Consider the following 15,083-nt stretch of genomic DNA (forward strand, 5'->3'; position numbering starts at 1 on the left):
CTGATTTTCCTTCACTCTACGGTCCAACTCATTCCAAACCATCTCAATTGGGTTGAGGTCGGGTGATTGTGGAGGCCAGGTCATCCGATGGAGCACTCCATCACTCTCATTGGTCAAATAGCCCTTACACAGCCTGGAGGTGTGTTTTGGGTCATTGTCCTATTGAAAAACAAATGATAGTCCCACTAAGCACAAACCAGATGGGATGGCGTATCGCTGCAGAATGCTGTGGCATTCAGTTGTACAACTGACTAGGTATCATCCCCCTTTCCTTAACCGGCGCTAGTATGACGTCAGTGTAGTTGTTGTGAATGTATTACAACACTGCCATCTAGAGGTGAAACACTGGCACTAGATCTTCACTAGGGGGTTTTCTATGGCTCTCATTAGGCAACATTATAATAACATGACTTGTCTGCCTCAGCCTCCGTAATGACAAATAATAAACTACATGAAAAGTGCAACTTCAGCTATAACTTTATTTACTTACAAAACAATAGTAAAAGTGTCTTGCAGATAAAACATACAACATAAAAAAACAACCAATGACAGCCTACCCCGGTGAAACCCGGACGACGCTGGGCAAAATATGCGCCACCCTATGGGACTCTCAATCATAGGCGAATGTGATACAGCCTGGATCAGGACCACAATGTTCTGATAGGTCACCAGAATGTCCTGACAAGGTTTCGGGTTAAGGTTAAAGTTAGGATTTTGAATAAGAACACATTTTTACTCTCCAAAAAGTCCTGGAAATTCACAAAAACAAAGCTGTGTGGCTGCGTGAGATACTGAGAGAGTAGGCACAAAGTTCCACAGCCCAACTCCACCCAACTTGTCCCCAGCAGCCACGAACAGATGACTGCTACACGGGTGGAAGGCAACAGAGAAGATACGACTCTTCACCACCTTAGCTACTCCTCCAATCTCACTCAACTCCATGCTCTTCAGAGTACTACGGTACCTGGACGTAATGTCAGCCTGGCACAGGTTAGGGTTTTACACATCTATACATTCAAATCAATACAGGATGTCCATTAAATACTAATACAATAACATAGTTTGTCACAGAAAATTAGAAAAAGGCCAAATGCCTAACCTCCATAATGAAAAGCAAAAGTGCAAATATGGCAAGCAATAAACTCACTCTTTCAGATCCAACTCCTCCTTTTCTTCTTCGATTGAATCCTGTGGAATAGAATAAATAACAGTAAATGATCAGTGAGAAGAGTGAACTGTGAACAGCTCTGAACATACAGTAGAAGATTTGCTCATGATGATGAATAAATGTGCTACCTACCATCAGACTCTAACTAAATGGTACTTTTAAGCTGAAATGATTATAAGCCAAGACCCTTTCAAGTGTATGTAGTATCTTGGGTTGTGTTTGTAAAGTAATGTCTTGATGGTAGAGTCAGCAATGCACAAGTAAACAGCTGTATGGGCTGACTTACACAACTTACAGACTGACTATACCGCTTGTGTCGCGTGCGCGAGCGTTGCAAAATAAATTTAGAAATCTATGTTATTCAATTATTGCACCCACACTGCTTGCGCACGCCAACGAGTGTCTGAGTTGCCAAGGGCTAAAATAGAAGTCAGTTATATTTCTGACGCAGATCGCGCTGCAAGTCCTGCCTCTCCTCATTGGTTTGTAGAAGCAGATACCCACGTGCCATCTCTTCATTGATTATACCCACGTGGGTGACTGAAAGACGAACAAAGGTCAGTGGCGGTAATGCACAATAATTTATGAAAGTAGCCAATCGCCTTGGTGACAGCTGAAAACATTTATTTATCATGAAAAATTATATATTTCCTTCCAACCTTTTTGTGAGATTATGATAACAACCATATGATTTCCATATCTATGTAAATTATGCATAATATACTCATTTACCTCAAAATATGGGTTGTGATGGAAATGACAAGGTGTGGTCGAAATGACATCTAGGTAAAAATAAAAATGTATGAAAACAATATTTTATTGCAAATGTATTAAAATTATCCCCCCCCCCCTTTATCTGCATATAAAGACAAAGCAAAAACAGGTTTTTAGAAAATGTTGCAAATGTATTAAAAATAAAAAACAGAAATACCTTTTTCACATAAGTATTCAGACCCTTTGCTATGAAACTCGAAATTGAGCTCAGGTGCATCCTGTTTCCATTGATCATCCTTGAGATGTTTCTACAACTTGATCTACCTGTGGTAAATTCAATTGATTGGACATGATTTGGAAAAGCACACACACACCTGTCTATATAAGGTCCCACAGTTGACAGTGCATGTCAGAACAAAAACTAAGCAATAAGGTCGACGGAATTGTCCGTAGAGCTCAGAGACAGGATTGTGTCAAGGCACAGATCTGGGGAAGGGTACCAAAATTTCTCTGCAGCATTGAATGTTCCCAAGAACACAGTGGCCTCCATCATGCTTAAATTGAAGAAGTTTGGAACCATCAAGACTGTTCCTAGAGCTGGCCATGCGGCCAAACTGAGCAATCAGAGGAGAGGGGCATTGGTCAGGGAGGTGACCAAGAACTCAATTATCACTCTGACAGAGCTTCAGAGTTCCTCTGTGGAGATGGGAGAAACTTCCAGACGGACAACCAGCTCTGCAGCACTCCACCACTCAGGCCTTTATGGTTGTGACCAGACGGAAGTCACTCCTCAGTAAAAGGCACATGACAACCCACTTGGAGTTTGCCAAAAGGCACCTAAAGACTCTCAAATCATCAGAAACAAGATTCTCTGGTCTGATGAAACCAAGATTTAACTATTTGGCCTGAATGCCAAGCATCACGACTGGAGGAAACCTGGCACCATCCCTACGGTGAAGCATGGTGGTGGCAGCATCATGCTATGGGGATGTTTTTCAGCGGCAGGGACTGGGAGACTAGTCAGAATCGAGGCAAAGATGAACGGAACAAAGTACAGAGAGATTCTTGATGAAAACCTGCTCCAGAGCACTCAGGACCTCAAACTGGGGCGAAGTGGCCCAGAATGTCCTTCACTGGCCCAGCCAGACCCCAGACTTAAACCCGATTGAACATCTCTGGAGAGACCTGAAAATAGCTGTACAGCAACGCTCCCTATCATACCTGACATAGCTTGAGAAGATCTGCAGAGAAGAATGGGAGAAACTCCCCAAATACAGGTGTGCCAAGCTTGTAGCGTCATACCCAAGACGACTCGAACCAGTAATCGCTGCCAAAGGTGCTTCAAGGTACTGAGTAAAGGATCTGAATACTTATGTAAAAATGTTTTTTGAAGAATCCGGTTTTTGCTTTGTAATTATGGGGTATTGTGTGTAGATTGATGAGGGGAAAAAACGATGTAGATACATTTTAGAATATGACTGTAACCTAACAAAATTTGGAAAAGGTCAAGGGGTCTGAATACTTTCCTGAACGCACTGTGAATATATAAATAAATTCACACTACCAGTCAAAAGTTTTAGAACACGTCCTCATTCTAAGGGTTTTTCTTTATTTTTCCTATTTTCTACATTGTAGAATAATAGTGAAGACATCAAAACTTTGAAATAACACACATGGAATCATGTAGTAACCAAAAAAAGTGTTTAACAAATACAAATATATTTTATATTTGAGATTCATCAAAAAAACACCCTTTACCTTGATGACAGCTTTGCACACACTTGGCATTCTCTCAACCAGCTTCATGAGGTAGTCACCTGGAATGCATTTAAATTAACAGGTGTGCCTTCTTAAAAGTTAATTTGTGTTATTGTTTTCCATCTTAATGTGTTTGAGCCAATCAGTTGTGTTGTGACAATGTAGAACATAGTATACAGAACCCTATCGCTATTTGGTAAAAGACCAAGTCCATATTATGGCAAGAACAGCTCAAATAAGCAAAGACAAACGACAGCCCATCATTACTTTAAGATATGAAGGTCAGTCAATACGGAAATTTCAAGAACTTTGAAAGTTTCTTCAAGTGGATTTGCAAAAACCATCATGCGCTATGATGAAACTGGCTCTCATAAGGACCGCCACAGGAAAGGAAGACCCAGATTTACCTCTGCTGCAGAAGATACATTCATTAGAGTTACCAGCCTCAGAAATTGCAGCCCAAATAAATGCTTCACAGAGTTCAAGTAACAGACACATCTCAACATCAACTGTTCAGAGGAGACTGTGAATCTGGCTTTCATTGTCAAATTGCTGCAAAGAAACCACTACTAAAGGACACCAATAATAAGAGACTTGCTTGGGCCAAGAAACACGAGCAATGGATATTAGACCGGTGGAAATCTGTCCTTTGGTCTGCAGTCCAAATGGGAGATTTTTGGTTCCAACTGCTATGAGACAAGGTGTGGGTGAACGGATGATCTCCGCATGTGTGGTTCCCACCGTAAAGCATTCTGCAGCGATTCGCCATCCCATCTGGATTATGCTTAGTGGGACTATCATTTGTTTTTCAACAGGACAATAACCCAATGCAACTTCAGACTGTGTAAGGGCTATTTTACCAAGGAGAGTGATGAAGTGCTGCATCAGATGACCTGGCCTTCACAATCACCCAACCTCAACCCAATGGAGATGGTTTGGGATGAATTGGACTGCAGTGTGAAGGAAAAGCAGCCAACAAGTGCTCAGCATATGTGGGAACTCCTTCAAGAATGTTGGAAAAGCATTCCAGGTGAAGCTGGTTGAGAGAATGCCAAGAGTGTGCAAAGCTGTCAAGGCAAAGGGTGGCTACTTTGAAGAATCTCAAAATGTTAAATATATTTTGATTTGTTTAACACATTTTTTGGTTTCTACATGATTCCATGTTATTTCATAGTTGTATTCACTATTATGCTACAATGTAGAAAATAGTAAAAATAAACACCCTTGAATGAGTAGGCGTTCTAAAACTTTTGACCGATAGTGTATATAAATAAAAAAATAAACTAACCTTCCCTGTGGCAATTATTATTTTTTTTTTTTAACATACCCCTCCCCCCAAGTAGTTTTACAACTCTCCCCTATTTTGGACCACTCCACCCTAGTCAATTTCAAATGGTCCCTTATCACTGCATATTGTATTTGCTTGAATTGCCCTGCCAATGCATTGTTCTTCTCAGACCATTTTAAATAAAATTTTAGACTCTTCTCAGGAACAACACTATATTTCACGAGGATAGGCCTTACCATTGCTGAGATCTCATTGTGATCGGAAAGGTTAAAAAGGTCACGGACAGGTCAATGTAACTCAGTCAACAACGGCACCAAATCACCCATCTTCATTCTTAAATTCAACAAGTTTCATCAAATATCTAAAGATGGTGCTCAATTGGTGTGACATTTTCAGGGCTGATGTAGAACAAAGATAATTCAAATCAAAGTACAAATGTAATTAAAATGCAAATTAGCCAGTACAGAATACATAATTACAGTAATTTAAGCCCAATAATTGAAGGTAGGGTGGTCATACTAGTAACAAAGATTATTGCTTTATCAATTTGAAAACAATTTCTGAAATTACCTCCACAGCCTAACATACACAACACTTTTCACTAAGTCTGAACCGTAACACAGAAACCTACTAGTCTAATAACATAGCTTACTTCTAAGGTAGGCCTACATCCGAGTTGGGTTACATTGGAATGTTATTTTTGGTGTTGAGGAAAAACTGCAGAAAATAATTAGCCTAGGCACAGAAGAGAGAGTGAATTGCATGATATGGGACACATTTTCAACACACTGGTATTTAGCCATGATTTTATTGATTGTAGGGCTGTAGCCACTGAACTCTGATGGTTTTCTTTCAAATAAAAACTACCAATCACAAAATTCACTGCAGGTACAATACAGCCAATGAAAGAGCTAACCTACATGAAAAGCACAACTTCAGCTAAATATATAACTTTATTTAAACTAACAAAAGATCAACAATTTGATAGAAAACAATGTGCAACAATAGCAAAGGCAGCCTGGAGAAAAACATAAAACACAACCAAACAACTTATTTTGGTCTATTCTAAGCACGTGTTCTGGGCCCGTAACATGAAACATTTTAGAGTAGGAGTGCTGATCTACGATCAGTTGAGCCTTCCAGATCATAATGAATAAGAGGGAGGGTACCTGATCCTAGATCAGGACTCTTACTCTGAGATGTCTTGTGAACAATGGCCCAGGTTTCTCCTCTCAGGCAGTGAACACATACAGGCCTCCTGCTCTCAGTCGGTGAAGACGTACAGCCGTCCATTGGCGTTACCCCCCAGTAGAGCGTTCCTGGTGGGGTGGAAGGCTGTGACTGAGAGCACGGTGGTCATCTCTGGGTCCTGGAAGGAGTGCTGGAGCTGCCCACTCTCATGGAAAACCTGGATAGAAAAGGATATACTTTATTATCCCAGAGGAGAAAATTGTCTTGGACACAGTGCCCCTGTATACAAAATATATGAAACGTTACCCATACCATGCATAGCCACATAATCCATAACTTGTACACTGCCATTACACATTCTGTTAGGGGAATAGTAACACGACCTCAGATCTTACTTATTGTTGTTGAGGTTCGATGATAGACGTGGAAACAAAGGAGTGCTTATACCTGGACTCTGCGAGGCTGCTGCATGCTGCCCACAACGAAGCAGTCGTCTCTCTTGGGGTCCCACATCGCCTTCAGCTGGGACAGCCAGCTCCCTGTGTACAAGTTCTGTCTGCAAAGGAGGGACAAAGGAAATGGATTCATCAGCATTACACAAAGACACTACTACAAAGACTCCTGGGTTTGCTGGCTGATGTCTATTGGTATAAAGCACACATAGTAGAAATAACAGCGGCATTGGAGAGTAAACCCATGCAAACAGCGGTTGAGGGATCTTTCCAATGTTTTTCTATTTCACCATTATTTAGCCAGGAGAGATAAAACACTATTTCTCAAAAGAGACCTGGTCAGTTTTGCTTTCTAAATGTGATAGTATAATGAATTTACTGGATGGAGGTCAGTAGAGGAGCTCTGGAGGTCAGTTCCGAGGTGTCGTAAATCCTGAAAAACAAAGTCAATTTAATTGCTAAACATTTCAGGTTTCAAGTATTGGACAATAAGCTTAGTGCAACTTTTAAAACACTTATCGTAGCAAATAAGCAAATTATTTATTTGAACTTCATTGTCATTTAAAAAATGTTTTTTTTATCTCTTTACATATTTGAATGCGCTAACATCTTACTGTGGCATGCAGACTCACCTGATGTTGTTGTCTAGGCAGGTGGTCACTACTCTGTTGCCAGTGCCAGGAGAGAAGTAGGCACTTGAGATGCTCTTTGAGTGACCATAGAGCTGGGAGACTGGCTCGCTCCACGATGCCTTCAAACATCGAGCATCGTAAATGCTCACAATACTAGAGAAAAATCAAAACATCAATATCAGTTTTTGCAACATAAAAGATCAATGGATTTCCTTAATACGAATATACTATAAGTAATAATTTTGTAAACTTGACAAAATGCATAAATCAACTTATTAAACCATAGGATTGTCGCAAGGCTTGTAGAGATTGCTTGCCATAATGACATGGGTCGACCTGATTGGCTGACATATTGCACATCATAGCACTGATTCCCATGTTGTACCTGTTCTCAGCCACCATGATGTACTGCTTCTGAACAGGGTGGACGTGAACACAGCGAACCGTCTTGGTATCCAGGCTATGGAGGGACTCATGAGAGGTTCTGAGTAAAAACCAGACAGACCAACATTAATAAGGCATTAGCAATAAGCTTTTGACTTATAACACAATGGCCAGTCCTTGTACAGAGAGAAAATCAAAACGATGTTACTTTACCCTGGAGTCCGCCTGTCAACAATGGCAACGTCTCCGTACCAGTCCCCGGTGACCAGCGTCGAACAGTCATGTGAAAGGAAGTCAAAGGTTCTCAAGCCATCCTTGATCCGATACACCTAATTGGAGAAAGGACAGAGATAACGTAACAAAGACCAAACAGGGAATCTAAAGTCTGATATGTGAGGTTCAATTCCATTTTATGTTGCTTGGAAAAAACAGTTTGCTAAATGCCATATATTATCATCACTGTATTTTGCATGGTACCTCATCAAAAACGGCTTTCTCCACGTCTGTGCTCCGTAGCGTCCCGTCGTAGCTGAGGGTCAACAGGTCTGTAGGATGTGACCTGGAGAACGCCATGCAGGCCACCGGCCGGACGTGTGGCTCAAACAGCAGCACGCCCTCATCCCCCATATCAGAGTCCTGAGGAAACAAACAGCAGCACGCCCTCATCCCCCATATCAGAGTCCTGAGGAAACAAACAGCAGCAGGCCCTCATCCCCCATATCAGAGTCCTGAGGAAACAAACAGCAGCATGCCCTCATCCCCCATATCAGAGTCCTGAGGAAACAAACAGCAGCACGCCCTCATCCCCCATATCAGAGTCCTGAGGAAACAAACAGCAGCATGCCATTGTCGTATCCACAACAACTGGGAACTCGGAAATCTCAGACTTCAGCGCATTCAAAACAACTGGGAACCCGGGGGAATAAATAAAAACTAGCTCCAACTGATTTTTGTTGTTGTTGATTTGAACGGTCATCAAACTCGGGCCTCTTTCTAGAGCTCCGACCTGGAGATCACTGATGTCATGATTTGACCTTTTATTTTTCTGAGTTTCCAGTTGTTTTGAACACAGCAAGAGTCCTGAGGAAACAACAAAACTGCAGCACGACATCACCCATACCAGACTCCTGAAAGATCAACAAAAAACAAATAAGCCCAGTCACACATGAACTCTACGGCATCCAGCTTCACTGTGTGTGTGTGTGTGTGTGTGTACTCACGAGGTTCCACAGCCCCACTCCACCCAACTTGTCCCCAGCAGCCATGAGCAGACGACTGCTACACGGATGGAAGGCAACAGAGCAGATACGACTCTTCACCACCTTAACTACTCCTCCAATCTCACTCAGCTCCATGCTCTTCAGAGTACTACGGTACCTGGAAACATATCCAATGTAATGTCAGCCTGGCACAGGTTAGGGTTTTACACATCTTACCATTCAAATTAATACAGGATGTCCATCAAATAATACAAATATATATATTTGTCACAGAACGTTAAGAAAAAAGGCCAAATTCCTTAACATTCAAAATGAAACTCACTCTCCCAGACCCAACTCCTCCTTTTCTTCTTTGATTAAATCCTGTGGAATATTTTTTTGTTTTTTAAAGCTGCAAACAGTTATGCTGAACATAGGACTGAAGAGTTAGCCTGGTCCCAGATCTGTTTGTGCGGTCTTGCCAAATGTTATGGTCATTTTCATGCCAAATGAGTTGGCAAGATCGCACAAACAGATCTGGGACCGTGCTAGAGAAAAGTAGGTCATGGTGAACAAATGTGCAACCTCTGTCCACAGCTTGAGAAGCTCAGGTGGCAGTGAACTATCCTCCTCCATGTTGATTGGCTCCATACTAATGGGACCCTCTGGCTTCCTGGCACGTTCAATCTTTAGTAAATACACGTCAACATAAACAAACAAACCATTATCATGAGAAATAAAGTAGCGTTTCAAGATTAAAATGGAACAAATGTGAAAAGTAGGTTTTTCTGTGTAGTGAAGTACAATTTCTTAAAATAAGAGCATATCCTATTGGTCAGTTACTCACGTCGCATTTTGCTATTGGTCAGTCACTTACTCGTTCAGCTTCATAATAAATCCTGTGTGGTTCCGGGGGCAGGGGGAGTCGCTCTGCTTCCTTCTTCTGGATTCTCAAGGACTTGGTGCGAGGAGGCAGTATCTCTGTCCAGGCTACCTTACTGTAGTGAGCCAAGACATTAGTTACATTGTGTTAGAAACAGAAACGAGTCACACTGACATTCTCTATCCAAGCTGACCATAATAAATACATTCTGTATGCCATAATTTACAGAAGCTCATATTGGCTTTATGTCCTAAAGGGATTAAGTACGTATAACGGAAGCTCCTTCACTTTGTACAGAGACCAAATTCGACTGACCAATGTAAGTACATTCACAGTACACAGGAAACATTGAAGTAAATATTTTCAGTCATTGGTACAAATATTGAATCTGTCATTACTTTAGTTTCTGTTTCTTGAGACCTCTCTGTGTTTTTTCTGGTTTCAAATCCTGCTTGGCCTATTGAGGAAATAATAATATATGTTATTAATTTCACCACACAAGGAGTTCAGTAAAATATGCATAAGTAGATACCATTTAAACTCTGTTCTTCAACAAACTAACCTCAAGCAGTTTTATGGAGGACAGGAACACTTGGTTTTGTCTGATATTTTCCAACCGTTCCAATTCATATTTCGATAGACTTCCAGGTTGTATCTGCAATGTGAAAACAAAGAGTAAAGTGAGATCACCAACAGGACTGTATTCATTCGTGCAGTTTTCAAATGTCTCCTCTTGGACCCACAGACGTTTCACACTATTGTTACAGCCCTGAACTAGCTCACCTGATCGCCTAAACAAGGGTCGTGTCCTCTGCTCAGATGTTGATGATGTATGCAACAACGCCTGGATCTGTATTTTACATATCAGCTAACCACAGAATACGTTGTTATAGCTATCTGGTGTCCGACGGCAGTCGATGATTTGGCACACAACCATTGGTTGATGCATGCAGCGTCTGAGCAGGGGAACATGACCATAGGCTTGATCATTTGTTGACAAGTTGAACCGTGTGTGCTAGCCCAGGAATAGTTCAAACACGTGGAATACCTGGGGGTCACCGAGGAGATGTTTGAAAACCTCTGCATTAGTCCACATGTAACATATGAACCTGGGTCTACCGCGGGAGAAACCAACATCTTGACCATTAGACCAAGAGGAAATTCTCTATTGGCACTAGCACCGACTGATTTTGAAGGTGGGGCTACCCATCACGTGACCATGAGCAACCATGACCGACGCAAGTCCGCTACAGTCACCCCCTTTGATCTCCTGCCCCACGACAGATCCCACGTTGGGGAAAAGAGCCTTTTGACCAAGAGGAAATCCCCCATTGGCCTGAAGGCTGAAATAGATTTTGAAGTCGCAGGCAGGGGCTACCCATCACGTGACCTTGAGTAACCATGACCGACTCATGTCCTCTACACATACGCCATAGCAAACGTTTCGCAACGGAAAAGAAAAACAAGCCTTTTTTATTGGACAACTTGAGGTAGTCTCTCCCTGTTTCAATATTATCCAATCAGTTCTCTTCCGTTTCGTGGCTAATGAAACATGACTCCTAGGTTATTTGGCCTAAATACTGTGTGTAATGAACACTTACATCCTTGTCTTCCTTCTCTTTGACTTTTTCAATTCTTCCTTCCACTTTCAAAGGAAATGCTTTTCTCTGAGACAAATTGCATTTAATTGTAAAGTACTAGCATTGCCCAGTTATAGCCCATTAAACACACAATTGAGACAAACAATCATGCATGCATACATTCATTGAACTTGCACACATTCATTGAACTTGCACTTTGGAGTTGCATCGTGGATCAGTGGTCATCATATGGGTGGACGGACACAGGTACCTTTCTTTTCATTCCTTGATTTTCTTTGAAGCTGGGATTTGGTACCAGTACCTCATCTGGGGTGAATTTCTTGGGTTTGCACCCCTCTTTTGCTGAATGGAGTACAGGGACACCATTCTCGGTGTTCGTTGGCTTCATTTCCTGCAATTTATGTTGGGATGCATTTCAATTTGGTAATGACTTAAACAGGTTTATAATTGATCATAAAGATAGCACAGCGTTATCTTCAGCTAGATAGCTAGCTAGCCCCGACAATGCTGGAGGTCCGGGGAAGAATGCTAGTTAGGTGCCCAAGGAAACTTCAGGTGCACATGGGCGGGTAATTTACAATACTACAGTAAATGCGACTGCATTAAAAGTAACCTCAGAACCCGGAAACATATATAGCATGAGCGCTAGCAGAGACGAAGATGGGGCATCACTAGCTTCTATAACCACACAATTATAATATCCGCCCATTTCTACAATTTATCTTATTAAAATGTGATTTTAAACCTAACCTTAATCATGGACTGCTAACCTCATACCTTACCTTAAAATAATGACCGAAAGCACATTTTTGTAGTAAATTTTGACTGTGGCTGTGGAATCTAACTGGAATCTAACTTCGTGGCTAAATAAGCTAGTGGAAACCACGGATGGGCGAATAGACGGTCGTCAGTAGTTACTACAGCCACAACGTCATAAAGGTCAATTCACCATAATTTCAGGTCATTTAATGCTTAAAAACAAAACACATATGAATAAGATATTCGGCTACGGAAGTACTATTTCTTATCGATCTCAACAGTTTACGTCCAAAAACAAATTATGTGAAATGAAGTAAACAAATACTGAGTTACTGGCTAACTGCACTGGCTAGCATAGCTAACTGCACTGGCTAGCATAGCTAACGAACTAGCTACGGTCGCTGCGCACATGACATCGATGAACCACCAAAGGCAAAACCTCATTTCTGTTACAAATTGAGTGTGGCAGGTAGATGGTTTTTCGTGCTAAAAGATGACCTCTAAAATCTTATTTTAAACCTAACATTAGCAGCAATGCTAACCTTAAATTAACAAAAAGTGAATAATTATTTTCATACATTTTTACGATATTGCCAATTCTGACAGTGCCATCTAGTGGAAACCCAAATAGTCAGGTATAGATCATCTTTGGCGCTAGTCAGCTGCTTCTAGATGTCTGTTGATGAGAGAAGTTTGATAAGACAACGCATACTGGTCCTAGGTCTCGTTTTAGTACATTACAGTCATTGCAACCTACCATTTAATTGATCTCCACCCACCCAGGGCACCAGTCCATGCATAACTAACCCAATGATTGTACAATTAAGTTAGGATTGCTTGTCACTAACTAACGTTAGCGTCTATGAATGGGGTAAGATATACTTAACGATATCTTCGAATGTAACCGCTGAAAACATACTGAGAAGGGTGTGCAATAGATAGCTAGCTATATATTAGTTCTTGCAAACCCTTCTCTGTGTGTAGTGTTTACAGCCGTTACATTCGCCCACTGTTGGCTACATCCGAACTACAATTCTGATGTTACGTTTTAATGTTTAGAAACTTCAATAATCTTCGCCTAAAACGGATTTCAGAACATATGCTGATATGCCCCTTACCTTTCGTGAAGCGAGAAAGCGTCTTTCAAGAAAAATACACACCTTACTGTAGCAGTTTGGAACAGATCCACAAGCTGTGTGCCTCTAGTTGACAAACTACACGTCCTCCCCAGTTAAGCTTAAACACAGGTGTTCACCGAACACTAGATAGTTAATTAGCACAGGTGGCCACCTATGTCTTCCATAAATAAGTGATGTAACACGGAGACATGGCTGTGTGGGAACACACTAACCCTTTGAAGGTGTGTTGTAATTGAACTTTTATATTATTATTTTTTTCCTTGCCGATATGAAATATACGTTCCTTGTGTTTTCAAAATCGTACCGCAAGCGATGAGTTAATGTTTAGAGCAAATGTTGGGGCTCTTAACAAAACACCCCCTGTCCGAAGATACTACTATCATCAATAGGCGCTATATCAGTAGCTAAGTAGGGTTAACATTGACCTAGGTATTTGACAAAAGTAATATGTCGCAACCAAAAAATGTGTAATGGAAACGTAAGATGGGAGACATTTTCTAAACATTACATTTTTATCCGTTGGACTGGGGTGGATTTTTAATCTGTCAAACTTTCTTTATTGCAACAGATCTGATGGAAGCGGTGTTTTTCCTGACTTTCAAGAATGGCTGAATTGATTCGCCTTGCTTTTCTGCTTGGCTGGCAAGTTTTACCATCCAATTCTTTCAGATCTACATGAGTGCAAGTTTCACCATGGCGCGGACTATGGCGATACGTTGGCACAAGAGATGTATTAGAATATGGCAAATATTAGTCAATTATTGCATTCTATCCATGCTGGTTTTTGCGGGCTACCTGCAGTTGTGTAAAAATACATTTAAAGTAGTTTGGGGTATCTGTACTTTACTACTTGTATTTTTGGCAACTTTTACTTAACTACATTCCTAAAGAAAAAATATACTTTTTACTCCATACATTTTCCCTGGCACCCAAAAGTACTCGTTACATTTTGACAGGAAAATTGTCCAATTCACACACTTATCAAGTGAACATCCCAGGTCATCCACTCTGGTCTGGCAGACTCACTAAACACAAATGCTACGTTTGTAAATTGTGTGAGTGTGCCCTTGGGTATCCGTCAATAAAGGTTGAAGTATACATTTATACATTTACTATTTATACTTAAGTACATCTTAGCAATTACATTTACTTTTGACACTTACGTATTGTAACGACCCTGTGTTTATAAGCGCGGAAATCGACTCTGCCGCTTGAGCATGCTTTTGCGGCACAGTCGATAGCGCGCCGGACCTCGGGCTAGGAGGTCGAGGGTTCGAGACCTGCTCCCTGCCTGATTCATTACAGTATATTTAAAACCAAATACTTTCACTTGGGTCATTTTCTATGAAGGTATCTTTGCTTTTACTCAAGTATGACAATTGAGTACTTTTTCCACCACTGGCTACCTAGGACATGAAACAGATAGATGGGAGGGCATACAGGCTGTCTGCGCAATTTGCCTAAATGGATAATGGAAACGCTTCAAAAACTACATTTTTATTCGACAGACGTGACGTCATTACGTCCAGCTGTTTTAGTCGACACCCTAGCAGGCAATTGTCGCATCTATTTTCTACACGAACTCTAAATGTTGACAACAAAAAATATCACCGGACAAGTTAACGGAAACATAACTTGTGACTCACTAGCAATATTTCATGGGTAGTTGTATATGGATAGTTCTAAGCGATGGTCCTTAATCTTACCTGCAATATGTAGTACAATTTCACAAACGCGTTGGGAAGATTTGGTTCTTCCGAAACCATCAGGCAAACCGAGTCGCAGATACTTAGCTTGCAAGCTACGTCCGAACAGCTGTGTGTGTTTTCTTGAATCATTTGGTTGATGTATCCTGCACCACAGAAAACCCCTTTCCCGCCACCATGGTGTGTTGTAACAAACTCCTCCCCTTTGT

The 15,083-nt window shown here is 41.2% G+C and overlaps 1 protein-coding gene across 7 annotated transcripts; it reads right to left on the minus strand.

Moving 5' to 3' along the window:
* Positions 1 to 465: 465 nt before the first annotated feature.
* LOC129854498 (WD repeat-containing protein 76-like) lies at positions 466 to 15,071 on the minus strand. 7 transcript variants are annotated; one of them, XR_008759307.1, is made up of 17 exons: positions 14,875 to 15,071; positions 11,521 to 11,661; positions 10,232 to 10,324; positions 10,068 to 10,126; positions 9,664 to 9,784; positions 9,372 to 9,473; positions 9,130 to 9,170; positions 8,808 to 8,964; positions 8,065 to 8,223; positions 7,801 to 7,916; positions 7,589 to 7,687; positions 7,204 to 7,356; positions 6,951 to 7,004; positions 6,567 to 6,675; positions 6,180 to 6,336; positions 1,148 to 1,188; positions 466 to 964 (listed from the first exon to the last, which is right to left on the minus strand). XR_008759307.1 is itself a non-coding variant. In XM_055921603.1 (16 exons), exons 1-15 carry the CDS (start codon positions 15,004 to 15,006, stop codon positions 6,193 to 6,195), a joined length of 1,680 nt encoding a protein of 559 aa, XP_055777578.1. In that variant the 5' UTR covers positions 15,007 to 15,071; the 3' UTR covers positions 466 to 1,188; positions 6,180 to 6,192. The 7 variants fall into 7 exon arrangements, 5 of the variants coding, with proteins under 5 accessions (XP_055777578.1, XP_055777577.1, XP_055777581.1 ...); XR_008759306.1 differs by having other exon boundaries at positions 466 to 981; XM_055921603.1 differs by having other exon boundaries at positions 466 to 1,188.
* Between the last annotated feature and the right edge of the window lie 12 nt (positions 15,072 to 15,083).

This window comes from Salvelinus fontinalis, chromosome 4 (genome assembly GCF_029448725.1).
Source record: "Salvelinus fontinalis isolate EN_2023a chromosome 4, ASM2944872v1, whole genome shotgun sequence".
Classification (NCBI taxonomy): domain Eukaryota; kingdom Metazoa; phylum Chordata; class Actinopteri; order Salmoniformes; family Salmonidae; genus Salvelinus; species Salvelinus fontinalis.